The sequence below is a fragment of the Vulpes vulpes genome, chromosome 9 (assembly GCF_048418805.1).
Source record: "Vulpes vulpes isolate BD-2025 chromosome 9, VulVul3, whole genome shotgun sequence".
Classification (NCBI taxonomy): domain Eukaryota; kingdom Metazoa; phylum Chordata; class Mammalia; order Carnivora; family Canidae; genus Vulpes; species Vulpes vulpes.
The window spans coordinates 104,864,760-104,892,382 of NC_132788.1; the positions used below are offsets into that span (position 1 = coordinate 104,864,760).

Consider the following 27,623-nt stretch of genomic DNA (forward strand, 5'->3'; position numbering starts at 1 on the left):
CATAAAAAAGTTGGCTTGGACTGCTGGTTATATTCAGAGGTGACAGTCAGATATTGACTCTTGAGGGGAGAATCAAGATCTAAAAGGAAGAAATGCAGATAAAGAACCTCACTCCTTCTAGGAACTATTTCAATTCATATGACTTATGTTAGTGATACTTCCTGTATATGCACGTAGCATACGTGACTGCATTTAATTTTCCCAAAATCCTTTGACGTAGTTATTATTCTATAGTCACTCTACAGATGGGAACATTGAGGCTTAGAGAGGGTAAATACCTTCCCCCAACAGCTTACAACTAGATGACATGATTCAGAGATTGCTGTTAGATTCTGCAAGATGTGGGTTTGGAGGCCAGTTCAACCAACATGACCATGAATGCATCATTTTGGGGTTCCAAGCAGTTTCCTCATCTGTACACTAGAGATGATCACAATGCCTGCACTCAGTTTCATGTAAAAATGTACTGAGAGCCCTCCACAGGGGACCAGGTATCAGTGAATGTTAGAAATTCTTGTGTTCTGCATGAAGAGGCAACGAAAAGGAGTTCTCCCAAAATGAAAGCAGCCGCTATTTCTGGACATAAACAAATAGCATGGTTTTTACTTTTCTTTCCATGCTAACGCCAGCTCCAAATCATTGGAAGTTTTAGTGAGCAGGAATTGTTGTCATTATAGAAAAAGAAAGGAAAACAATGGTCAGAGAGGGAGAGAGGGCGCAAATAATATTTGAGGGAAAAGAAAGAGTACCTACATCCACTACCCCACCAGCTTCCACCCGATTTTCCTACAAAATGCTGGAGGGTTACGAGGTTGCATGTACTCACCTATGCATGTCACTCCTGGGTCCTTAAATTTTTCCATTCCATTGCTGGATAGAAAACCTCGTTTGCAAGTGCAGTAGTAACTATCCAAAGTGTCAGTGCATTTTGCATAAGCTGGGCACGTGGTGGTATCTGCACACTCATTCACATCTGGGCAGCACAGAAGCAAGAAGTCAGGTTAGAGCCCCAGGGTGGGTTTCCAGAGGAGCCAGCATGAGAGAGTAAAGGGGACTGTTGTAGGCTGAACTATCTCTGGAAGACCTAAGCCTTGGTCCCTGGGAAATAACCTTTTTTGGAAATAGAGTCTTTGTAGATGTAATTAAGACCTCCATGAGGATGAATAGGAGGCCCCTTAAACTGATATTATTGGCATCCCCATAAGAAAAGAGGCACATGGACAGCTCAGGGTCAACACCTGCACCTGGTGACAGAGGCAGAGACTAGAGTCATGTGGCTACAAACCAAGGAACACCAAGGATTTCTGGCCACACCAGGACAAACTCTCCCAAGAGGCTTCAGAAAAAGCATGGCCCTGCAGACACCTTAATTTCAGATTTCTGGGCCCCAGAATGGTGAGGGAATAGACTTCTGTTGTTTTAAGCCCTCTGTTTGGTGGCAACTGGTTATAGCAGCTCTGAGATACTGCTCAATGCTGTCAGGGACCTTGGAGACTCTACACCCCTGCTGCTCCAAGAGTACTTCATGGGCCAGGAGCACCAGCACTGCCTGGGAGTTGGTGGCAATGCAACCTGTCAGGCCCCTCCCCAGAACTGATGAATCAGAATCTGCATTTTTACAAGGCCCTGGGTGATCTGTGTGCACAGGAAAGTTGAAATGCAGTGACATGGACACCTGCTACTCCAAAGGGGGTCCTCAGACCAACAGCATCTGCCTCCCCTGGGTCCCAGGTCTGGAAAAAGCAAATGCTGACTCTGCTGGTCAAGAAAGAGGCCTGAGATTCTGTGTTTCTCACAAGTCCCTGAATGAATCTGATGCTGCTGGTCCATGGACCACGCCAGGGGCATGAGACCTCTAGATAGAAGAGTCTGAGACTCAAAATTTCAGCCTTTGAAGCACAGAAGACCCAGGTTCAAAACAAAAACAAAACAAAAACCTCCAGCAGTAAACCATCAAACAGAGACCAGCAGTCCTTCCCCAGACCCACATCCCCTACTTCCTTGTAGTAACATGACTTCCAGTTAAAGACTGCGTTCTCTGTGCGTCCTGCAGCTAGGTGTGGCCCGGTGGCTAAGTTCAGCATGCACAGAAGTGATATGCACACTGTTTGGCCATACCCTTAATGACAAAAGGCATCTTCTCCTCTTCCCCTTTCCTCTTCCCCTTGGCTGAAACATGGACAGAGGCGGCTGATCTATCCTTCACCATGGGGATGATGGCTTGGAAAACCACATGCTGAGGGATGGAGAGGCAACAAGTGGAAAGCACCTGGAATCTGGGATGATCTGGGCAGCCCTGTCACCCTGTTCCATCTACAGTTTGGAGATTTATGAGAAGAATGTCCTTCTAAGAGCTAAATTTCTAAGTTGTTGTTTGGTTTCTGTGGAAACCGTCCAAACAACATCCTAGCCAGTCCAGCTCTGGGACAAGTGATTGCACCACCCTGGACCTCAGTTTGCCTGTTTAGTCCTCACCGTCACATCCAGTGGGTCCACAGGCCCTGTTGGTTCTCTGTCCAAAGAGCATTTGGCATCTACCTGCTTTTCTCTATCACCACGGCTATGCTTGGTACAGATCCTCCTCTGGATTCTGCATCCCTAAATCCTCCATTGTCCACTGCAATCTCTTCTCCACATAGTAGCCACCTCTGAACACATATTTGATCATCTACCTCTACTGCTGCCTACAGTGCCGCCTGTTGCACTCAGAATTCAAATCCAAATCACTTAACAGGACCCACAAAGCCCCAGGGACCAGACCCAACCACATCTTTAAGCCTCGTTTCCTACTACTCTCAATTTCCAGGACTTCCCACTGCAGGGCCTTTGCTCGTGTTCTTCCCTTTGCCTCTGCTCATCTGGCCAGCAACTATTCACTCCTCAGGTCTTGCCTTAGTATCATATCCTCATTAAAGCCTCCCCTGACTCCTCGAAAGCTACACGTGCTCCTTCTTTCTGACACTTATAGTTGCTCAATTATTTGTATGATTAGCTTTTTAGTTATTATTTCCTCTGCCACACTGTGAGCTCCAGAAAGAGAAAGAGAAAGCCAGAGGTGGAGGCAGGCTTCTAGGTGCCTGGGAAGAGACTTATTTGATACTACCATTCCTGTGGTTGTCACAATAACGACCCTTCCAAAGATGACCACATCCTAATCCCTGGAACCTACGAATATGCTATGCCTGTGGCAAGAGAGCCTTAAGGTTTCAGATGGAATTAAGATTAGCAACCAACTGATCCTGAGCTGAAGAGATTAATCTGGAGGTTATTCTGGATTATCCAGTTGGGTCCAAGGTAATCACAAAGGTCCTTATAAATGGAAGATGGAGCCAGGAGAGGCAAAGTGACGCCCTTTGAGAAAGACCTGACCAATTAATGCTGGCTTTGAAGATGGAGGAGGAAGGACACAAGGCAAGGAATTCAGGTGACCTCTAGAGGCTGGAAGAAGTGAAAAGACAGATTATCCTATAGAACCTCCAGAAAGGGACCCCTGGGTGGCTCAGTGGTTGAGCATCTACCTTTGGCTCAGAGGGTGATCTTGGTCCGGTGATCAAGTCCCACATCAGGCTTCATGTGAGGAGCCTGCTTCTCCCTCTATGTCTCTGCCTCTCTCTCTTTCATGAATGAATAAATAAAATCTTTTAAAAAAGAAAAAGAAAAAGAACCTCCAGAAAGGAACACAGCCCTGCTAACACCTTGATTTTAGCCCAGTGGGACCCACTTTGGACTTCTGACCTCCTCCAGACCCATAAGGTAATGTTTTTTGTTGTTTGAAGCCACCAAGTTTGTGATAATTTGCTAGAACAACCATAGGAAACTAATACAATTACCATTACACAGATGTGAACAACTGAGGCTCAGTGAGGTTAAGTAACCTGACCAAGGACACACAGCTGGTGAGTGGCAGCTCCAAGCCTGTTGAAACCTGAAGTGAGCAGTTTTCATGAATGCTACCCAAGAAGAGGTAGATCTGGCCAAAAATGGAATCAATTTTCAGGTAATTTCTAAAACAATTCTTTGTAAAAACTTTTGTAATTGGTTAAGTCTGTAACTGATTAAGCCCTGATGGACTCTGAGCTCCTGAAGTCAAGGACTTATGTCTGTGTCATTCACTGCTGTGTGCTAAATGCATACACAGTGCCCAGTACACATTTGGTGCTCAGTAATACCTGAAAAACTAACGATTAGAACAAAGAGCATAGGGAGGTGAGTGAGCTATGATGGTACTTGGGGCAGAGGAAACAGCAAGTGCATGAGGGGCTCAGGGGCAGGACCACGCCTGGAGATGTGGTGGAGTTACAGGGGGGCCAGTGTGGTTGGAGCAGAGTGGGCAGGGGGGCAAGGGAGGCCTGGACATGGCCAGATCGTGTTAGATCTCCTTGACTGCTCGCATACCTCAGCTTTCTATCAGAGAGCAATGGGTGCCATGGGAGAGTCTGAACACAGGCAGGACACAACAGGACTGCAGTTTTAGCAGGATCCTGTGGCCCCTGGCCGGAAGATGAACTGCAGAGGGGCAGGAGCAGAATGACCAGGGAGGAGATGCCTGCACCTGTCCAGGTAAGCAAGGAGGGCAGAGGCAACCCCACTGGGAAGAATGGAAGGCAGATTAGGGGTCTATCCTGAAGGCAATGTTAGCAGGATTTGCCAGCAGATTGGATGGAGGGTGTGAAAGAAAGAGGAATGAACACTAATGCCAATACCAATCGGTAGAAGGGGAAAACACCTTATAAAGTGCTGCACAGGGATCCCTGGGTGGCGCAGTGGTTTGGCGCCTGCCTTTGGCCCAGGGCGCGATCCTGGGGACCCGGGATCGAGTCCCACGTCGGGCTCCCAGTGCATGGAGCCTGCTTCTCCCTCCGCCTGTGTCTCTGCCTCTCTCTCTCTCCCTCTCTCTGTGACTATCATAAATAAATAAAAATAAAAAAAAAATTAAAGTGCTGCACAAACATTAAGGGGTGGATTATGCTTAGGGTCCTGAAGAGTCAGCTCTTTACTTCCTATAACATGCTTTGTTTATTTCACTTCCCTGCAGGACACCTCAATTGCATCTCTTCTCATTAACAACTTCCTCTTTCGCCTGCAGAGGCAACATTGTTCTTTGCAAACTTCCGGAATATTGCCACTTACAGTCTCTCATTCGAGTTTCCCATTATTCTCTTACTCTGGCTCAATTGCTCACAACTCACACCCAGCCCAAACCAGAATCGCAAACCAGCCCTGTGTGACTGGGCACCCGCCAACCTCTCCAGCTCATCTCCTACCTTGTCCCATCTGCCATGCTCACCTTTGCTCGGTTCCTCAAATTCCTTCTGGTCTCAGGACCTTTGCATGTCACCCCAAAGATCTTAGGACTTGCCAGCTTCCCTAATCATGTGAACCTTATTATTTTTCATAATAAACCTTTTATCTGAGGCACCTGGATGGGCTCAGTAGTTGAGCATCTGCCTTTGGCTCAGGTCATGATCCCAGGGTCCCGGGAGCAAGTCCCGCATCGGGCTCCCCGCAGGGAGCCTGCTTCTCTCTCTCTCTGCCTATGTCTTTGCCTCTCTGTGTGTCTTTCATGAATAAATAAATTAATTCTTTAAAAACTCTTTTATCTATAAAAGATATGTATCCATCCTATTGGTTGTATCTATATGTATCCATTCTATTGGTTCTGTTTCTGTGCATGACTCTAACAAATACAAATACCTGCTATATGTCAGGCCCTATTCTAGGTACTGTGGATTCAGCAGTGGAACAAGTTACACAAAATTCCCCCCCCCCCCCCTTCACAGAGCTGATAACCTGGAGAAGTGAGGGTGAGGGATCTAATGTCAAAAATAGAGTAGTTGCAGAGAAGATGACACATGAGCTGAAACATAAAGAAGATGAGGGAAGGACCAAGTATATATGTAGGTCAAGAACATCCCAAGCAGAGAGCACAGCTTGAGCAAAGGCCTTGGGGCAGGACAGGGCCTGGGGTATTGGAGGAACAGTGAGGTGTGTGTGGCTGGAACAGAGAGAGTGAAGGGGAGACAGGGATGAGGGAGGGGCAGGGAGGGGATAGGACAGGTCATGTGGGACCTTAGGGGCCTCAGAGAGGACTTGGGCTTTTACCCCATGGTGGTGGGAGCTGTGGGCAGAGGACGCAGGACCTGACTTGGGTGCTGTGCTCCCTGGTGTCCTCTGTGGCCACTTCAAGGGCTAAAAGCCAAGAAACCCCTTCAACAATCCACCTGAGCAGACACATGATCCTCAATCATGAGCAAAACAACTTAATGGATGATCACCTAATTGACCGAAGCATAAAGAGATTCCAAGAGGCAAAAAGGCTTTTAAAAACAGAACTAGAGCTTCCATTTCATTGGTGCCTCCCAAGCACCAGGCCCCTTCCATGCATTTCCTGCAGGCCCCACAATAATGCTTCCCGGTGTAGTAATCCTGGTTTTCGCCAGGGCTTTCTTGGTATTCACACTTGAAGTTCACAGTCCCGTGAACCCCCTCCTGGTCAGAGGCAAACCACGACAGTTGGTCACCCTACTTCAAGGTAAACGTTAGGGGTCCATTTTACAGATGTGGAAAAAGATCCCCAAGAGAGCTTGCATAGCCTCTCCTGGGTCACACCACCAGTCAAAATGCAAGAGAAGAGCAAGTAAAATGGGTGAAGGTTGGCAAGGCAGCCCGGGGTCCTGCTCATTGTCCTGACTGTGCCCACTCGCTAGCTACCAACTTAGGCCCAGACAGCAAGAATCCGATAATTAAGGTTTCTCTGAGGAGAGGGAGGGTTGACATACTTGTGCACCTGCTATGTTCCCAGTACAGTCTGAGGCCCCACCTGTATCTTACCTCATATAATGCTCATCAAAACCCAGTTGGATTAACCCCTCTGACCTTCCTTTTCATGGGAACTGAAGTCTTAGGGAACTTGCTGAAATACCTGAGCACCAGAACCAGGATTCGAACCCAGGAAACGTGATTCCAGAACCCACCTCTTAACAACTGCACATATGGAGTCGAATCCTCACAATTATCCCATTGGGTGCGAGTCATTGCAATACCCGTTAATCAGAGGACAAAACAGAGATGAAGATGCTTGCCCAAGATCTAGTTGCCTTCATTCCTGGGGGAGTCTCCTACCAGAATGCGTGCTCCGCAGCTGCCAGCAGCCCACGAGCAGAGCAATGAGAAGCCACTAGATCCTTATTCAAAGCCACCCCTTTGAAAGTGGCTGTGAGCCTGCCAGGCTGTATTTCCCTGAGTGCCAGTGATTACCATAGCAAGTTACGAAAGCAGGAATGGGTATGTGGAGGGGAAAACCCCAGCTTCCTGGGGGTTCTCCTACATCAGCTCATGAGCTCTTCACATGTTGCCAGGTAAGAAATGGTGGGACAGTGGTCACTCTTGGCAGCCATCCCCCAACTGCTTTACTAGGATGGCATACCCATCCCCCAGGGAGTGACAGGCAGACAGGCGTAGGAGTGTTATAGTGCAGCCTCCCCTTGGCCCCCCAAGGTGAACCTCTGGGTTGCGCTTCACATTCCAGGGCTCCCTGTGAGACCAGGCTGTGGCTGAAGCTCTCCTGAAACACCTTCTGGGTGGCTAGTTTCTCTCCCCACTGTGTCCTGCTTTCCTCATTCCCCTGCAAGTGTTTCCTGAGAGTCTTCCCTCAATAAATTATTCACACAAGAGTCCTCTTATCAAGTTCTGCTTCTACAAAAACTGCTGGAGGGGAGGTGGATGGGGTAACTGGGTGGTGAGCATTAAGGAGGGCATGTGATGTGATGAGCACTGGGTGTTATATGCAACTGATGAATTATTGAAAACTTCATCTGAAACTCATGATGTACTATGTATTGGCTAATCGAATTTAAATTAAAAAAAGAAAAAGAAACTGACCAAAAGCAGACAGTAATCCTTATTTTGGTGCATTTTTTGTTTTGTTTATATCTTTTTCTAAGAAGATAATAATTGTAGAACTAAATGCAAACAATGCAGAAGCATATAAAATTAAAAATGAAGAGTTCTCAGTCCCCCATCCTTATACCCAGGGGCAAATGCTGCCTAAAGCTTAGATCCCCCTTAGCTTAGAGGGGATCTCCTCCAGGTTAGATACTCTTCACAGGCTCAGTCAAGCAAGTATATTATTAAATTGGAATAAGTTTATAAATTCATACAGTTTTATTAACACAAGTGAGATCATACAATATACAATCTGTTGTGCTCTCCAGAATAGTAGATACTAATCATATATGGCAGCATTTTAATCTATGAGAATTGGGGCGCCTGGGTAGCTCAGTTGATTTAGCCTCTGCCTTTGGTTCAGGTCATGGTCTCAAGGTCCTGGGATCAAGCCCCACATCGAGCTCCTTGCTTAGCAGGGGAGTCTACTTCTCCCTCTCCCTCTGCCCTTCCCCCTGATCGTGCTCACACTCGCTCTCTTTCTCTCTCCCTCACCTTCTTTCTCAAATAGATAAATAAAATCTTTAAAAAATAAATCTATGAAAATTAAATAAAATGAAGCATTCCATTCTTTGATCCAATTAGCCTTATTTCAATTGCTCAGTAGCCACTTGTGACTGACTAGCGACTACAGTAGATCCAGAACATGTCCATCATCGTAGAAAGTTCTGTTGGAAAACCCTGTCGTACTCTTACTTGCTTTTTCACTTAGGAATAGGTCTTGCAAACCCAGGGCAGCAAATTGGCCAAGCATGGGAGCTGGGTGATGGGTACATGGGAGTTTGCTGTACTATTTTTCCCTACCTTTGAATGTCTAAATATTTCTATAATAAAAAGAGAAGGATATGTTTGGGGCAACTTTCCAAACCAGTCCATACACACCTAACTCATACTCTAAAAAAAATTATTTATTTATTTATTCATGAGAGACACAGAGAGAGAGAGAGAGAGAGACAGAGAGATAGGCAGAGGGAGAAGCAGGCTCCCTGCAAGGAGCGGGATGTGGGGCTCAATCCTGGGACCACAGGATCACAACTGGAGCTGAAGGCAGATGGCCAACCGCTGAGCCACCCAGGCATCCCTAACTCATGCTTTTGAGCAGCTGTGTAGGTTCCGCTGTGTCCATGGGCATTAACTGTCCCATGGACACAGTGGCTTGGTAGTCAAAGGTCAAGCAGAAACTCCACACTCCCCTTTCCATGGTCTGGAACTGTCACTAGCAGGCAGCTTACCCACCACAGACTACATTTCTCAGCTCACCTTGTGTCCAGGTATGGTCATGTGACTGTGAGCAAATATGACATGCATCATGCATATTCCCTCCCCCTATGATCTACAGAAGACTCTGAGCCCCTAGCATGGCTGAGCCACAAGACAGACGGAGTCCAGGTCTCTGAATGACCACTTTGAGGAAAGGCACCCACTGGCCAGAAATATCTACGTCGGACTCTTAAACAAACAAAAATTAAATTTCTTTTTATTAAGCCATTGACAGCTCTGGGTTTGTTACGGTAGCTAGGGTTATCCTCACAAACACAAGGTTTTATCCAACCAGTACCCTGAGGTAAGCAATGACTGTTTATTCCAAGTTGTTACGAGAATAGTATAACGTGCATATCCTTGAATGTATGGTGAGGTATCTCTGTATGTTGTACAAATATCTCTTTGGAATAAATTTCTGGATTATGAATTGCTGTCTCAAAGTGTATATGCATTTTTGAAAGATTTTATTTATTTATTCATGAGAGGCACAGAGAGAAGCAGAGACATAGAGGGAGAAGCAGGCTCCTCACAAGGAGCCTGATGTGGGAATCGATTACACCCTGAGCCAAAGGCAGAGGCTCAACTGCTGAGCCACCCAGGCACCCCATGTATATGCATTTTTATAGTATTTTATTAGGGATGATATATAGAGAAAAGCACAAATATCGTAAATGTGTGCTTTGATGAACTATCATAACCTTTCCTGTGCTTATGCATTTTTTATTCCAGTAGTGCCCAGTCTTCTCAAATGTTAAGAAACTCACATTTACAAATTCCTTGTATGTGCCTCGACTATATCTCTTGCACTCTCTATGTGGGGTCGTATTCTTTCTTTTATTTATTTATCTACCTAACTTGCCTGTGCTGTGTCAGGCCCAGGCTGGATCCCAGAACTGCAGAGACTGATACAATGACTTCTTCACCAGCCAAGGACTTTTTGGATTCAATAATAATGATCAATTTTTGTAATCCAGGTGACCTTTTTGGAAATACAGTGATATGATTTTCTCTTTTCCACTTATATGGATGTGAACCTCCCTTCCCACACATTCTGCCAAAGGATTTACTCTCACTCAGGAAAAATTAAGATGTCTTAGCAGCAGGCATACTTGAAAGCAAAACAGTAATGTTCAGGTTTTAAATACCAAACTGGATATTTGGGTTCCAAGCAAGACAATAATCTTGAAAGCAAAGCCTTATAAGATGAATGAGTTTTGGGTATCTAGTATACAGCATGGTGACTCTGGTTAACAATACTCTATTATATACTCGGAAGTTGTTATGAATAGATCTTAAATATTTTTACCAGAAAAAAAAAGTAATTATGTGAGGCAATGAAGAAATTAGCAAACACTATGATGGTAACCATTTCTCAATATATGTGTACATCAAATCAACATGTGTATACCTTAAACTTGCACAATATTAAATGTCAGTCATATCTCAATAAAATGATTTTTCAGGGACACCTGGGTGGCTCAGTGGTTGAGCATCTGCCTTCGGCTCAGGGTGTGATCCTGGGGTCCTGGGATCAAGTCCCACATCGGGATTCCCAAAGGGAGCCTGCTTCTCCCTGCATCTGTGTCTCTGCCTCTCACTTTGTGTCTCTCATGAATAAATAAATAAAATCTTCATTAATAAAGATTTAATTCATTTATTTATTTTTGTATATTTTTATTGGAGTTCGATATGCCAACGTATAGTATAGAATTCAGTGCTCATCCCATCAAGTGCCCCCCTCAGTGCCCGATACCCAGTCACCCCATCTACCCCTGCCCACCTCCCCTCTTTAAAAAAAATGATTTTTCAGTAGCCAGGCTTGGAGGACTGGAAGGTAAAGCTTTCATTAAGCTGTGGTGTAAAGGAAATACCTATCACAAGGGAAAAGAAAAAATTTTGGGATGCTAATACAGAGAGATGAGAGGGACCCACCAGGACCCCCATTCCTCTGCCACCTCACCTCAGAAACTTCCAGATAGGAATGGGTGAAACTAGGGGTATCAAGGCTAGGGACTGACTTCTCCCAACAAAAGCCAGGTGGAGTTTCCCAGCCTAGAAGAGAGGCTTGCTTTCTGTTGCTGTCACATCCAACAGGGTATTAAAGCCAAAGATTAGAACCCACAGAGGGAGGTAGCTAGTAGGTTGTCCAAGAAAACTCTCTTGGTTTTCTATAGACTGAACATAGAAAGCAGAAGCTCTTGCATGGACTCCCAGGGGGTGCAGAGCTGCTGAGAGGACTACCAGAAAGTAAGGTGAGCCCATGTTGTACCAGTAGACAAAAAACACCCCATCCAGAGTCCCCCCTTGACAGCCACAGGATCTTGTAAGTTGCCCCCATACTAACACCCAGTAGCCATCTTGAGAGGACCAAGATGAAGGTAGGAAAGATTCATTAAGGAGGGCACGTGATATGATGAGCACTGGGTGGTACATGAAACCGATGAATTCCTTAACTCTACATCTGAAACTAATGATGTACTACTATATGTCGGCTAATTTAATTTAAATAAAAAAATTTTTTGAAAGATCAATTCTTTGTACAACACAGAGTTTCCCCAAATAAGGCTGAGCCAGGAAGCTGAGTCATTAAGAACACTAAAAACTGGCAATGTTTTTCCTCTCCATCCAGTAGGAGCTTACGTAAAAGACAGGAACACCCAATACGTTTTAAAAATGGATTTTTTCCCACATTGAGTTGTGGTTTGAGTAAATTCCATTCCCATTCCCACCGTACTACCATTTATGAAGCTCTTATCACATGTACCCGGCGGTTAACAAAGTTACCTACTGTAATTTAAGCTTCACAATATCCCTGTGAGATAGGAACCCATGTTGACTATATTTCACAGCTGAGGAAAGTAAGAATCAGAGAGGTTTTGTGTGACTCACTTGAGGTCACACAGTGAATCCAAGGCACAAAGATAAGAGCCTGAAGCAGGAACCCGGAGACCTGGATATTATTTACCCCTTGCTCTGACACTACCTAGCTCCCAGCAAGTGTTCAGCTGTGGCTCAGCCTCCTGAGACAGAAGGGTCCCCTTCCCAGAAAACATCCTCCCACACATTGAGCATATGGATTCTCTTTGACCAACTTACCAACTGCCATTGATTCCAATGAAAACATAACCCAGATGAATATACCACAATACCCTGTGAAAAAAGAAAATAAAAATACCATGAACCATCAAGAAGCAAGATGGACTCAACCTGAAAAAGTACTCCTGGAATGGCCTCATATAAACAGGTTTGATGACCCTAGATGGGAGATCCACCTGGAGTGATAAACATACAATATTTCACGTAATACTTACAGCAGCCATTCCTGTTTTTCTGCACTCTATGTTTTTCATTTTGTTTGTATCATCTTCATTTTCTTTTCAATTACAAAAAAAAAAAAGTCCCAGCTGATTTTCAAAAATGTACACTAAAACATGTATTCTCAAAAGAAATGACATCTCCCCCAAGAGGGCAAAACTTGGTTCTTAGGGAGAGATGAAAAAAACCTACTGTTTTTTGTATGAGACATATATAGAAATAATACATGTAATAATACATAAATAGGGGAGCCTGTGTGGCTCAGTGGTTGAGCATCTGCCTTTGGCTCAGGTCATGATCCTGGGGTCCTGAGATCGAGTCTTACATCAGGCTCCCTATAGGGAGCCTGTTTCTCCCTCTGCCTGTGTCTCTGCCTCTCTCTGCGTGTCTCTCATGAATAAATAAAATCTTTTAAAAAAAAAAGAATACTTTAAAAATACATACATAGATGTACAGTATATCCGTAGCATTAAAATGGCATGGATGGTCAAGTGGTTAGTTTTTAAAATGTCTAAAAGGCAGTGCAGCTGCCCCAACATTTAGCTCTTTTCTGACATTACTCCATGACCCCCACCACCACCACCATCATTCCCATGACCACTGTCCAACCTCCAGCACTCCCACCACTACCCCACCATCCCCATGACCACCACCCCCACCGTCACCCCCACCATCCCCACCATCAATGTTGTCATCACTACTCTTTGCTGATTAACTTCAGGGAAGAACAAGGGGCCTAATAGCTAATACCAGTGCCAACACCCAAGAGCGGCAACTTGGCATTCCTGCATTTGGAGTCCATGAGTTATCTGCTCCTTCTCTAAAAAATTTTGTTTATTTATTTATTTATTTATTTATTTATTTATTCATGAGAGACACAGAGAGGCAGAGACGCAGGCAGAGGGAGAATCAGGCTCCCTGCGGGGAGCCCGATGTGGGACTCAATCCTAGGACCCTGAGCCAAAGGCAGATGCTCAACCACTGAACCACTCAAGTGCCCCTTACCTGCTCCTTCTAATGACACCTGCCAATCAACAAGTCCCACAGACTCAAACTCTTGATATTCCCATTCATTACCACCAACCAAAATTCTTTTGCTCATTAATCATTTTAGAGGGAACAGAGCATTGTTTTTAAGCATACCGACTCTGGTGTCAAATGCTTGGGTTTAAAAATCTGGCTTCACTAATTGCTGACTACATGGATGTGGCAAAGTTATTTAATCTCTTTGGGCCTAAGTTTTCTCTTCCACAAAGAGATGCACTGGGCCACAGCCAAGGAAGCCCGCACTTATTGCTCAAAATGTTGTCCCTTGTTCATAGATTTGAAGCGGTAACTAAAACTCGAAAGGTAGGAAGAAAATCACAACGTAGACCATAAATAAAACCAGTACAAACTGACATTTGAAGAAAGGGAAATAAGAGAATAGACAGGAAGGCTCCACCTCATGGCTCAGGCCTCAGCACAAATGTCACCCCCTCTGAGAGGTCTTCCCTGACTTCCCTCTTCAACATAACCCCTGGTCACTCTCTTCTTTTGTGGCACTATCACTGCCTGAAATGCTTTTGTGTACTTATAATTTAGGATAGCATAGTGTAGTGATAAGCAATAAAGTTTACACATCCTGGAGCCAAACTGCTGGCTCTACCCCTTTTAGTTAAGTCGTTTTGGGCAAGTCATCTAATATCCTTTGCCTCAGTTCTCTCCTTTGTAAAATGGGACTATTAGTGACCCAGTATTGGAGGAGTTTTATGAAGATATTTGAAGAACTTACAAGGGTGGTAGATGGGTGGTTGCTGTCATGGCCAGTGGCTTCTTTTCTATCTGCCCTTCCCATGAGGATGTCAGCCTCATGACAACAGGAACTACTTGCTTACCACTGGTCTCCCCTCAGTACCTACAGCAGCACATAGTAGGTGCTCAGAAAATACATGTCAAACGAATGACTATAAATAAAATCTTCCCTGACAGATGGAATTCCCTATCCTGAGTAATTTTTGCCAAAGATCTCCCAATGAAGGTATTGGCAATGTCTAGCCTAGAATTGGGGTCTCAGGCTGATCACCCCATGGCCCTCCCTTTTTCCTACAGTCTATGTCTAGCGCAGGCTTCCCCCAACCCTCCCACCACCATTCAGCCCCATACTCACCCCAGAAGAGGAGCAAGTTGAAGCTCCACATGATGCCCTGCTTCTGTCATTCAAAGAACAGAACCTTTCCTACATTCTGAGACTTTTCTGTAAACAGAGGGTGTAGGAACAGGGGAGGGGTGGAGCCAGAATTGCTCAATGCCACCAGAGCAAGACAGCTTTTTGCTGAATTGCTGCTAGTTGAGGACAGTGTGGCAAGCCCCTATTTTGTCTTTCCACACAGGGAAGAGAAGTTGGTCCAGCTGGTGTGTCACTGTGTCCTCTCTCTCTCTCCAGTCTCTCCCCTTCCATCCACTCTTGCTTTTCTTTCCCTACCAATACTTACCTTCTCAATCTTCTTTCATTGCCCCCAACTGTAAATGAGCTACCACCACTTGTCCCCAATGAAGCAAATCTCAGACTCAAAGGTCTCTTCCCAGCATGCCCCACACAAATAACTGTCACAGACATCATGGACCAGGTGTTGTGCTAGACCCATTGCCAACAAAATTTAACTTCATCACCTCACATCAATATCATCAAGTAAGGATTCTGACCCCCACCTATTTACAAAAAAATAAATGAATAAAATTAATAAGGAAACTGAGGCATGGAGAGGGGATGGGACTTGTCCAAGTTTACTTGGAGTTGAGATTTGGATTCAGGACCCTTGCTTCAAGGTCTAACACCTGAACCACCCCATCTACCCCCAGCTCTCCTACATCTGACCCCTACACAGCAGCATTCTGCCGCATTCCCAGGTCTAACACACCTTCACATACAAAATCACACACATGGAGGTCTAGTAATCCCTCAGCCAGGGTCCCCAGAAACAGACACTGAGACTGAAATTCTAGTGAAAGTAGTGCTTCAGGGAGGTGACCCCAGAAGACTCCAGCTGGGGACGGAGGCAGTGAGATAGGGATGGGAAAGGGTCTCCGGTGGCCATGCCATCTAGCAAGTTGCACTGGAGCTCGATCTCACTGGAGACCTCTGAAAGGCAGCCCAGAGTAGTCTTCAGTTACCCCAACAGAGGGGCAAGGAAACTGAGGTATCTACCCCACTAGCTACTGCTGGTCATGGATTAAGGCTTAAGTCAACCCACAACACCTCAGGCCTGGCCTTCAAGCAGATAGAATGTGCATAATCTGAGTGTAACCCTGTTGATAACAGAATACAATGGCTGATAGTTGTTGGTCCAGTGTGCCCTGGGGCTTGAGGGTCACAGGCACCAAAAGCATCTGCCACAAGCTAAAACTGAGGCACAAAGACCAGCCCCAAGTTCTTGGGAAGAAAAGCCCCACATATATCTGCATTTTCCCTTTTTCTCTGTGCAAAGCAAAAGACCCACCTTGCAACTGAAGATCACTGAAGAAGAGTCATCAATGGTCCCCTGTGGGTGCATCAAGGGACCCTGCCTGGTGAGGCTACAGTTAAGAGCCAGTATAAAAACAAAGCAAATTAAAAAAATAAAAATAAAAAAGCAAATTTCACCAAGAAAGAGGATAAACAAAAGCTGTGTTGTGTTAAGGTGAAGCACTGGAAGATACATAGACTCTAGAACCAGATCACCAGGGGTTCAAATCCCATCTCCTCTGCTTGCTAATCATGTGTGGTCCCAGACGAGTTCTTAATCTCTCTGTGCCTCAACATTTCCATTTGTAAAACAGGCCCAATAATAACAGGTCTACTTCAGTGGGGCTGCTGTGAGCATCTGTGAGGAGTGGGCACACATGAACAGAGCCTGGCATGCAGGAAAAACTCCAAGTGTTGGCTAATACAGCCACAGAAGCTGGAATCAGATGTAGGCTCAAATTCTTACTCTGCAGGTATTCTCAAAGTGATCTTGGGAAGTAACTTGCCTTTCTGGGCCTCAGTTTTTTCATCTGGAGAATGAAGATAACCATAGGCCATGTCCCAAAGGATTGCTATGGAGGGGACTCCACAATGTGGGGTAATATTGCCCACTGGAAGCAACTTCTGGGGCTTGCATTTTCTTCTATAATCCTTGTTCAATGCATCCAGGTGTGGTCACTAAACAAACAAATGCAGTGGTTTTAACTTCATCCACAAATTCTTTGATACTCTTCCCTTCAAGAGGGGGAGCCTAATCCTGCCCTTCTTGAGGGGTGGCTGGACTTAGTGAACAGCAAAGGAGAACATGACACTGCTATCTGAGACATCTGAGGTTCAGAGGGTCACTGTGGCTTCCTGCTTGCTCACCCCTTCTGAGATCATTCACGGTGGGGGTGGGGGGGACTCATCACCATGTTGTGAAGACACTCTGCAATAGTGGGGAGAAGCCCACATGAGGAGGAAATGAGGTCTTTAGCCAACAGCTTAACTGTGACCTCACAGGCGGACCCTGATCCAGAACCACCCAGCTGAGCCACCTCCAGATTCCTCACCCTCTGAAACTATAAGAAAATAAAACCTGGTTATCTAAAGCCATCCAGTTTTGTAGTGTGCAGCAAGAGACAACTGGTATACCTAGAAGCAATTTTCCCCATCAGCAAATGAGGACACCACCAGTTTCATAGGGTTTGAGGTTTAATGTAATAAAATCACAAAACTCCTGCCCGACACAGATTAAATGCTCAATAATATTCACTGTTATTCTCTAACTTGATCCTCAGGGCACCAGAAGGCATTTCAGTAAGGGAGTGAGCAACAGGCTGGGGCTTTACAGCTGCTGCGCTCTGGACTGGGTGGGAGCTGTGGAGAAGGCTGGGCTGCAACGGGGGAGGAGAAAAGCATGATGGTCTTGCCTACGGCAGGAGCTGTGGAGACAGAGAAGAGTTTAGGAAGCAGGAAAGGTGGAAGTGGGGAAATGTCTGGTGAGCAGGGAGTCTGAGACAGAAGGAATAGCTGACATTCAGAATGGGGACAGACATGGGATGAGGACAGGTGACTTCCCTGCCCCCACCGTAACAAAGCACCACAAACGGCCACTTGAAATGACACCAATTCATTACATTACAGATCTGGAGGTCAGAGTCCCAAGTGAATCTAAGGGGACTGAGTTCAAGATGTCAACAGAGCTGCATTCCTTCTGGAGGCTCCATGGAAATCCATGCCTTATCCTTTCCAGCTTCTGGAGGTCCCTTTCTCTGTCTTCATAGCCAGCAGTGTAGCATCTTCCAATCTCCCTCTCTCTCTCCTTCAATCTCCCTCTCTCATTCTTTCTCTGACTTTCCTTCTGCCCTCTTAAAAGGACTCTTGTGATTGCATTGGACCCACTCAAATAATCCAGAATTTCTTCTTAACTTAATCCCATCTGCAAAGCCCCATTTGCTGGGTAAGGTCACATATTCACAAGTTCCAGGGATTTAGATGTGGACGACTTGGCAGGAAGGAGCCTTATAATTCTACACATATGCGAGTCTGGGGTCCTGGTCAGGGATAGAGGATCACAAGATGCCAGTCACCCTTTATTAAACCCCAAACAGCTGACCAAGGCTGTAAAATCTGCACTTCAGAGATCCTGCCAATCCACAGACAGGCATAGAGGGAGAAGAGGAAGGATGAAGCAGAGGAAATGCAGTTTCTAGACACGTAGACACGTGGCTTGATAAACCTAACCTAAATTTTTCCCAGAAAGGGGGGAAATAAGGGGAAAATCAGATTTAAGAAATCAGCCTGGAGGAGCCCCAGAGGCACCACTCTTCCCCACACTGAATGTTACCAGGGCCGCTCTAGAACAGCCCTACCCAACTTAACCATATTCCTCCTATACTCTAGATCCTCCTATGGCTCCCTATTATCCTCAGGATGAACTCCACCCTCATTAACATGGCACTCAAGACCCTGTCTTGTCTTCCACTGGTCTACCCTGCTGCCCTCATTTCTCCCCGTCCTCCCAAAACCATAGTTATCTTAGACCAACTGAATGAAGCCTCTAGAGCAGATGCTCTTGATGCCCTATAGCCATCTCTTAGCAGGTGGAGCACCCATCCCCCAGCTGCTGTGAGTATTGCCTACTAATAGCTCACAGCTTCCCCTTCCCCAGTGTCTCCACAAACCCTCAGACCCACCCCAGCTAGTAACCCAAGGTCACAGGGCCACAAACGGCAAGCCCCACAGTAAGATCAACTCATGGTGGTATTTAGGTTCCAGGTTCCCCATGGGGTCGGGCTGAGGCGAGCTTCCGATGTGAGACCACCTCTTTACTCAGCTCTTTTCTTCCGTCCCACTTGGTCTCCCTCACCCTGCCTCTGCTAAACACTCTCCCCAGCAAACCCCACGCATGAGGTCCCCACAGTAGGGCCCAAGCTCCCAAATCCCCAACCGAGGGCCAACTATGTTAACATTTTTCCAAACAGGTGCATTAGAAAGTGGAGGATGAGTAACGTATCCTCCAGACTGAGAAGGCACTTTAAAACCAAAAAACAAAGCAAGCCACTCTATAGCACTTACACAGAGTTGTGTTCAGGGTAACGTACTGACAGGTGTATTGACAGGCGACTATCCATGGGGAAGACGGTCATTCTCCACAACTACTCTCCGCCCAGTCCAGAAGTAATCCCCAGCTTTTAGGGAGCGAGGGCATGGCAGTGAGGCCACCGGACAGTTACCTAAAGTGGGGCCTTCTGTGCATCACATTAGGGAAGATCAGAATAAGCCTTCCCACTTCCCGATCAGAGCATACATTAACATCCATGGGGCCTAGAACACATAGTCCCCAGCGAGGTCAGTGCGTAGACATGAGCAAGACAGAGGGCCCGAGATGGAGTCAGTGTTGTTAGCACTCCTACAAGGTGATATCCAAAATAAAAGGTACCTGGTCGAAGGAGGGCACTGACCAATCAGAATGGACATTGGCTGTGAACCCAAGACAAGATCCAGGGGTCACATCTGGTGCTAGCCACTAACCCTTCGGCAGCTGGATCATGGGATATCTTATGGTAAAGGCTAGATATGCTGTTGGCTTGGAGTCACAACTACTTACCAACCAGAACAGAAATATTTCCATATCTTTTTAAGCTTAAGGTGTACAATGTGTTGATTTGATTTGTTTATATATTGCAATCTGATGGCTGCCATAACATTAACTAATACCTCCATCATGTCACACAATTGCCAATTTTTTTTCTGGTGAAAACATTTAAGATCTAGTATCTTTGCAACTTTCAAGTATATAATACAGTATTGTTAACTATAATCACGCTGCTATGCAGAAAATCCCCAGAACTCATTCCTCTTCTAACTCCGAGTTTGTACCCTTTGACCAACATCTTCCCATTTCCTCCACCACCTCCACTTCTGGTACGTGTTTCACTTCTTTAGATTTCACTTAGAAGTGATAGCACACGGCATTTGTCTTTGTCAGAAGATCCACCCATGTTGTTACAAATGGCAGGATTTTCTTCTATCTCATACTGAAATAACATTCCAGTGTGGTGTGTGTGTGTGTGTGTGTGTGTGTGGTTGGGTGGGTGGGTGTGTGGCATGTTCTTTATCCATTCATCCATTGATAGAGACTTAGATTGTTTTCATGTCTTGGCTATTGTGAGCAATCCTGCAATGGACATGGAAGTACATATTCTCTTTTTGATATCCAGTATTAATTTCCTATAATTATATACCTAGAAGTGGGATCACTGGACCATTTAGTGCTTGTCCAAGAGAAATAAAAACACATATACACAGAAGGAGTCATACACAAATGTTCACAGCCGTTTTGTTCACAATTGCTGAATGCTGAACAGAGTTCAGAAGTCCATGGACAGGTGATGTGTCTACATGATGAAGGCAGGAGCTACTAGGACCCTCAACAGTATGGATGAATCTCAAAGATCTCATGCGAGGAAAAGAAGCCAGACGTGGGACACCTGGGTGGTTCAGTGGCTGAGTGTCTGCCTTTGGCTCAGGGCGTGATCTTGGAGTCCCGAGATGGGAGTCTCACATCAGGCTCCCTGCATGGAGCCTGCTTCTCCCTCTTCCTATGTCTCTTCCTCTCTGTGTGTGTGTCTCTAATGAATAAATAAATAAAATCTTTAGAAGAAGAAGAAGAAGAAGAAGAAGAAGAAGAAGAAGAAGAAGAAGAAGAAGAAGCTGCCAGACGTAAAGGACACAAAGAGTAAATACTTGAAGAATTCTGTATTCGGGCTCTCCAGAGAAGCAAAAACAAGAGGAAAGAGGAGAGGGATCCCAAGGAGTCTGAAGGTTGGAAACTCAGGCAGGATTTCCAGATTTCTATGCTCGTCTGGAAGCAGAATTCCTTCTTCCTTGGGAGACCTCAGTTTTTGTTCTTAAGGCTTTCGACTGGTTAAATGAGACCCACGTACGTTATGGAGGGTCATCTGTTTTCTCAAAGTCCACTAATCTCAGTGCTAACCACATCTTTAAAATACCTTCACAGCAGCATCCACACTGGTGTTTGACCACACAACTGATCCCCACGCTGCAGCCAAGTGGACACATAAACTTAACCACCACAAAGTCCAACAACAGGAAATTCTAGAAAATTCTAGTTGGTGAGTGGGAGGGGAACAAATCAGTGGTTGCCTAGGGCCAGGAGTGGGGGGTGTATGAGGGAGGAAGAACAAGGGGCTCAAGGAAATTTAGGGAGATGATGGAAATGTTCTGCATCTTGCTTAGAGCAGAGGCTTTCAAAACTCATCAAATTTTACACTGTGAAAGGAAGCAGCTTGTACATAAATCACTGCTTGATAGAGTTAAGATTGACTGCAAAATTTTTTAAAAAGCATCCACCATGCCACCAAATGATTTTGTCATGCATTAATAGAAAGGAATCAAATTATTTTATGCTATATAAAGCGACCGGAAGACATGCATTTTGAGTTTCTTCAGTGAAGTGAGGTCTCTTCCATTTGTTTTCATCTAGAGCTGATCTCATTTCACAGTGATGAATACATTTGGCCTCGAGAGCTGCAAAGCAATCTAAATCTGTAATTCCTTAAAAAATATTAACCAGAAAACAACCAAACACAGTACAGTTTCTGTTTCCTAACTGCCCTGTGAACTGATAAGAAGTATTTCTTGGGAATCCCTCCTCCTCAACAGTTAGAGCTTGGTCACCATGTTTGGAACCAACATCGTCTGCCATTGTGGGAACTCGCAGAGGATTTGCTTTTGCATCTCCCTGGGAGGGGATACCTGGCCCTTGCAAGCTAGTTTTGCTGCCTCCACATGCTCGATCTGCGAATTTCTGCAGCAACTCTGATCCTCGAGTGGCTTCTGTGATTGTTGCATCTCCCAAGAGGCAGAAGCAAGAGCTGGAAGGGCTGCTATCTACTCTGGACCTCATTCGGATGCTGCCAGAAGTAGAACCAGAAGAGGATATGGAAGTGCAGAAGCTTTGAGAGGTTCAAAATAAGCATCGTATTTATTCCCCAAACACAGGGCCCCAGAGTTCAGGCAAATGGGGCAGAATTTGAGGGAAGTGAATCTCCAAGAATGTAAGTGGTGGCGTAAGAAAACCGTGGTGAACACGGGGTTTTTTTCTGTCCCTCACCGGATGCCAGGGTTTCTGTGCATTGTTCTGTGCAAATGTCCCTGGCTGAGGGGAAGTGGAGACCAAAGCTCATCCTACGCCTGGTTGCACACCCTGGGAGTGGGCCTGCATCTGACAATGGCGGGGGTGGGGAGCGCCTTTTGCTAATTTTCACAAAGACTCCTGGCAACCATGAGAGGCTACCAAAGGAAGTTCTTGGAGGGGTTTTTAATTTTTACATTTAAAAAAAATTTATTAATTTACTTATTCATGAGAGACACAGAGAGAGAGAGAGGCAGAGACGCAGGCTGAGGGAGAAGCAGGCTCCATGCAGGGAGCCTGACATGGGACTCCATCCGGGGTCTCCAGGATCACACCCTGGGCTGAAGGCAGGGGCTAAACCACTGAGCTACCGGGGCTGCCCTAATTGTTACATTTTTTAAGAAAATATTGATCTCACCAAGCTCATTCTTCAGACTTAAATAGAGTGATGTTGAGAGAGAGAGAGAGAGAGAACTGTCCTATGCCTGACTTCCTTGCCTGAAATTCCATATTACTCATTCCTTTGGATAAAAGCATTTCTCTTCCAGAAAATGCAAAGCTCTGACTTAACGGGCTCCTGAGAGCCTTTGCATTTGCTGTTTCCTCTGCTCAAAACGCATGTTTCCTCCCCGTTTTCCATGCTGAGTGCTCTCCACGAATTTGGGCCTCAGCCATCCATTGAGGAACAAGCCCTGCCCCCATCGAGCCGCTGAGGGCCTGCTACTCAGCATTATTTTTCTCCACAGAGCTGACCTCCAAACTCAAATTGAGGACACTTCATGACTCAGCTTTATCTCCTGCCCCTTTCTGCCTGCGGAGACCATTGTGGCCTGGGCAGGAAGGAAGGTACAGCTCATATGCGGCTCTGTGGACCGTCCTACAGAACCAGCCTGACGCCTGGCCTGTCTGATGTCTATCAGATGGGCTGGGGGGTTAGGGCGGCATTTATATATTTTTCTGCCTTCTTATATTTCTTATGTTGTCCTTTGCTTTCTCTTTTCTTTTTTTTTTTTCAGGGGCAGGAAGGGGCAGGTGGAGAGAGAGAATCTAAAACAGACTCCACGCCTACCACAGAGCCTGACACAGGGCTCGATCTCACCACCTGAGAATGTGACCTGAGCTGAAACCAAGAGTTGGATGCTCAACTGACTGAGCCATCCAGGTGCTCCTTTATGTCTTTATTTTAATTTTTATTTTATTTTTATATCTTTCTTTCTTTTTTTAAAAAAAGATTGTATTTATTCATGAGAATACACAGAGAGGAGACAGAGAGATAGCCTGTCTGATGTCTATCTGTGCTTTTCCCCAAATGGATCAGAAATGGGGAAGACTCGGAGCGTCTGGGTGGCTCAGTGATTGAGCGTCAGCCTTTGGCTCAGATCATGATCCCGGGGTCCTAGGATCGAGTCCCCCATCGGGCTCCCTCCGTGGAGCCTGCTTCTCCCTCTGCCTGTGTCTCAGCCTCTCTCTGTGTGTCTCTCGTGAATAAATAAGTAAAACAATAAAAAAAAAAAAGAAAGCAAACTCAACAGCAAAGAAACAAACAATCCAATCATGAAATGGACAAAACACATGAAGAGAAATCTCACAGAGGAAGACATAGACATGGCCAACAAGCACATGGGAAAATGCTCCGCATCACTGGCCATCAGGGAAATACAAATCAAAACCACAATGAGATGCCACCTCACACCAGTGAGAATGGGGACAAGTAACAAGACAGGAAACAACAAATGTTGGAGAGGATGTGGAGAAAGGGGAACCCTCCTGAACTGTTGGTGGGAATGTGAACTCGTGCAGCCACTCTGGAAAACTGTGTGGAGGTTCCTCAAAGAGTTGACAATAGACCTGCCCTACGACCCAGCAATGGCACTGTTGGGGATTTACCCCAAAGATGCAGATGCAATGAAACGCTGGGACACCTGCACCCCGATGTTTATAGCAGCAATGTCCACAATAGCCAAACTGTGGAAGGAGCCTCGGTGTCCCTCAAAAGATGATGGATAAAGAAGCTGTGGTCTATGTATACAATGGAATATTCCTCAGCCATTAGAAATGACAAATACCCACTATTTGCTTCGATGTGGAGGGACCTGGAGGGTATTATGCTGAATGAAATGAATCAATCGAAGGACAAACAGTATATGGTCTCATTCACTTGGAGAATGTAAAAAATAGTGAAAGGAAATAAAGGGGAAAGGAGAAAAAATGAGTGGGAAATATCAGAAAGGGAGACAGAACATGAGACTCCTAACTCTGGGAAACGATCTAGGGGTGGTGGAAGGGGAGGTGGGCGGGGGGTGGGGGTGACTGGTGTTGGGCACTGAGGGGGGCACTTCATGGGATGAGCACTGGGTGTTATTCTATATGTTGGCAAATTGAATACCAATAAAAAATAAATAAAAATAAATTTTAAAATAAATTTTAAAAAGAAAGAAATGGCAAAGACTGGAGACAAAGGAGGTGATGATGCTAATGATTTGGGAATCAGCCGTGGCAGGTGTATTTGTACCATGGAAATTGAAATGTGCTGTCCCAGCATCCACTGATTAAATCCTCTTCCTCCATCACCCCGCCCCCCCCCCCCTCCATCTCCTGCAGCTTAAAGTTCAAACCCATAAGGCCGACTTCCAGCCTTGCCTTAAAGTCTGGTCTTTTTTTTTTTTTTTTTTTTTTAACAGTCGAAGGCAGAAAGGTTTGCATGCGAAGGCCACGTTAGCCACTAGATGGCAGCACACAGCCGCAGACTGATGCCTGAGACACAGGGATCCACCTTCTGTGACCAACGGGAGCAATCTCCAACACCAGGGAAACCCAGGGTTCTGGGCCCCTGAGGAAGGGTTGTCCTCAGGTAGATAGTCCTCGGGTATTATGATGGGGCCCTGCATGAACATCTGCCCCAGAAAGAAACTCTGGGGGGTGATAGATATGCTAATGTCCTTGATACTGGTAATGATTTTACAGGTAGATACAGTTAACCCCAAACTCATTGTGACATATACGTTCAACACATACAGCTTTTTAGGTACTGATCATACCTCAACAAACCAGTTTTAAAAAGAAGAAAGGAGGGATCCCTGGGTGGCGCAGCGGTTTGGCGCCTGCCTTTGGCCCAGGGCGCGATCCTGGAGACCTAGGATCGAATCCCACGTCGGGCTCCCGGTGCATGGAGCCTGCTTCTCCCTCTGCCTATGTCTCTGCCTCTCTCTCTCTCTCTCTCTCTGTGACTATCATAAATAAATAAATAATTTAAAAAAAATAAAAATAAAAAAAAAATAAAAAGAAGAAAGGAAATCTGCCCCATGCCTGACTTCCCTGAACTTCCACCATTAGAGAGTTATTCCTTTAGCTTAAACATTTCTCTTCCGGAAGATACATGGTACTGACTCAACAGCCCAAGTGCAAGCCCCTGGAAGGGATTGCAGAAATGGGAAGGGCCTTCAGACCAGAGAATAAAGGCTCTGGCTAGAGCCCCCTCCACCCACAATATGTTTTGCCACCTTTTTAACAGTATAAACACGAACTTGTTCCCTCAAAGCCCTGGAATCCTAACTCTCTATTTCTCCCTCTTGCCCTGTCCTAGTCTCTGGAGGCTGGGAGTGCTCGTACCCAAGAAGATCCTGAGATTAAGACTTCCGTGGGCCCCTCTGGATGGGTCCTTCCGTGGAGTTTTGGGTGAATGAGAAGGTGCGCCATCGGTCGGCGTGATGGTGCTGAGAAGCTGCAAAGCCAAAAGCACCAGGAGCCCTTTCTGATGCCCAACCTGCACTCGTGAACAAGCACACACGTGCAGACACACACAGAGATGCACACATACACACTCCTTCCTCTGCTCTCTCCTGCTCTCTTCCCCAAGGAGGGACCCAAATCCGCAGACCAGGTTGGGGCGCTACTTGTGCCTGTCCACCAGGGGGCAAGCTTGGCTTTAATTTGGGGCCATTTGCAGTGGAAATGTCCCCGATTTGTGTCTTGGCCTTTAGGATCCCTGCTGTCTGATCCAGGGGCTGCCTCTCTGCCATTTGGAGTCAGCCTCCACCGACTTCAGGTGTGGAGGTCTTCATCTGAATTTATGAGTTCCCAGGACCGGGCGCATGCGTGAGTCTATTTGAGGGTGTGTGTGACTGTCTACTTCCCGCACCACCTGTTGGGCGTGGAGGTAGCCGTGTAAGGAAGGATTCCAGGTGTGTCCCTGTGTCTGGCTGAGCCTCCAATATATGTCTCCGTGTCTATGTAACCAGCTTTATATGTGCACGTGTGCACACATGCCTGTGATTGCCTGTAGAAAGAGGGTGTTGGTATTTTTGTATCTGTGCGTGTTTCTATTCATTTGTCTGTTTTTTATGTTTTTGCAGGAATGTTTGGGTCTGCAGTCTGTTGGCCTGTTGCAATGCAGGGCGGGCAGGGGAGGGCAGCGGGGTGTTACCCTGTCTGTGTGTCTCTAGAGCTGTCTGCCTACAGTTGTATGTGGGCAAATGCTTCGTGCCTGCCCGCATCCATCTGTGTGACCACATGCCAGGCTCTGTTGGGTGTATTTGGCCATGTGTGTGTATTTGGAGGTTGTGTTTCTTCATGACCATCTCTGTGTGTCTGTCCTGTCGTGGGGTGGGGGTTCTTTATGAGGGCTTTCGTGTGCATCTTAGGTGTGTGTTATGATTTGAGGTGATTCCCCTCAAAAATCCACATGTTGACGTCCCAAATCCCCAGTATCTTCAGAATGTGACCTTGTTTATAAATAAGGCCTTTGTGGATAGAATGTACTGAGTTAAATTGAGATCATCCTGGAAGTAGGGTGGGCCCTTCATCCAGCCTGATAGGAGTCCTTAAAAGAAAGAGGGATTTGGACATAGACATGCACACAAGGAGGACAGAATGGGAACGCTGGATTGTGCCACGAGCCAAGGAACTACCAGAAGCTCAGGGAGGCGACCAGAACAGATCCCTGCGTGGCATCTCCAGGCCAAGTACAGGCTTGCCAACCCCTTGATGCTGGACTTCTGGCCTCCAGAACTGAGATAGTAAGTTTCTGCCGTTTGAACCACCCAGTCAGTAGTCCTTTATTACAGCAGCCCAAGGGAGCTGCAGGGTGTGTGTGTGTGTGTGTGTGTGTGTGTGTGTGTGTGTGCGCGCGCACATCCCCAGGCAGACAGGTGTAACTGATTGCCAGCATCAGAGAACTTCCGAGTTAGGGCATTGGGGGGCCGCTATGTGCTCCTTTAACTCTCTGCCATTAGTTAGCTCCTTTAACAGCTGTGCCCTGGAACCCAACTCCCCAGCCACCAGCAGGCCTCCCCAGAGCTCACCTGAGGCCCCTCATCATCTCCACCACACCACCAAGAAGCAGCTTCCTCCAGCAAGTGTCTTCAGGAAGCCGGTCACAGCCTCTCCCTTCCTGGCCCCCTGGAGGGACACCTAAGAAGGCAGATCTTGCATCAGGCCTGACCTGGGCTCCGTCTGACAACTACTTCAGCCCCACTC

At 46.1% G+C, this 27,623-nt stretch overlaps 1 protein-coding gene across 4 annotated transcripts in view; it reads right to left on the reverse strand.

The window, feature by feature from the left end:
• Positions 1–14,808, reverse strand: part of ADGRE1 (adhesion G protein-coupled receptor E1) — a 60,224-nt gene extending 45,416 nt beyond the window's left edge. The window contains exons 1-3 of one of the 4 annotated variants that reach the window (XM_072721619.1): positions 14,672–14,808; positions 12,304–12,357; positions 827–973 (exon numbers count right to left, since the gene is read on the reverse strand). In XM_072721619.1, the coding sequence (XP_072577720.1) occupies positions 827–973; positions 12,304–12,357; positions 14,672–14,702 (232 nt within the window). In that variant the 5' untranslated portion in view covers positions 14,703–14,808. Of the gene's footprint in view, positions 1–826; positions 974–12,303; positions 12,358–14,296; positions 14,421–14,671 lie in introns of those variants that run through there. The other 3 variants (XM_072721621.1, XM_072721622.1, XM_072721620.1) reach the window with 3 other exon arrangements.
• Positions 14,809–27,623: the final 12,815 nt, after the last annotated feature.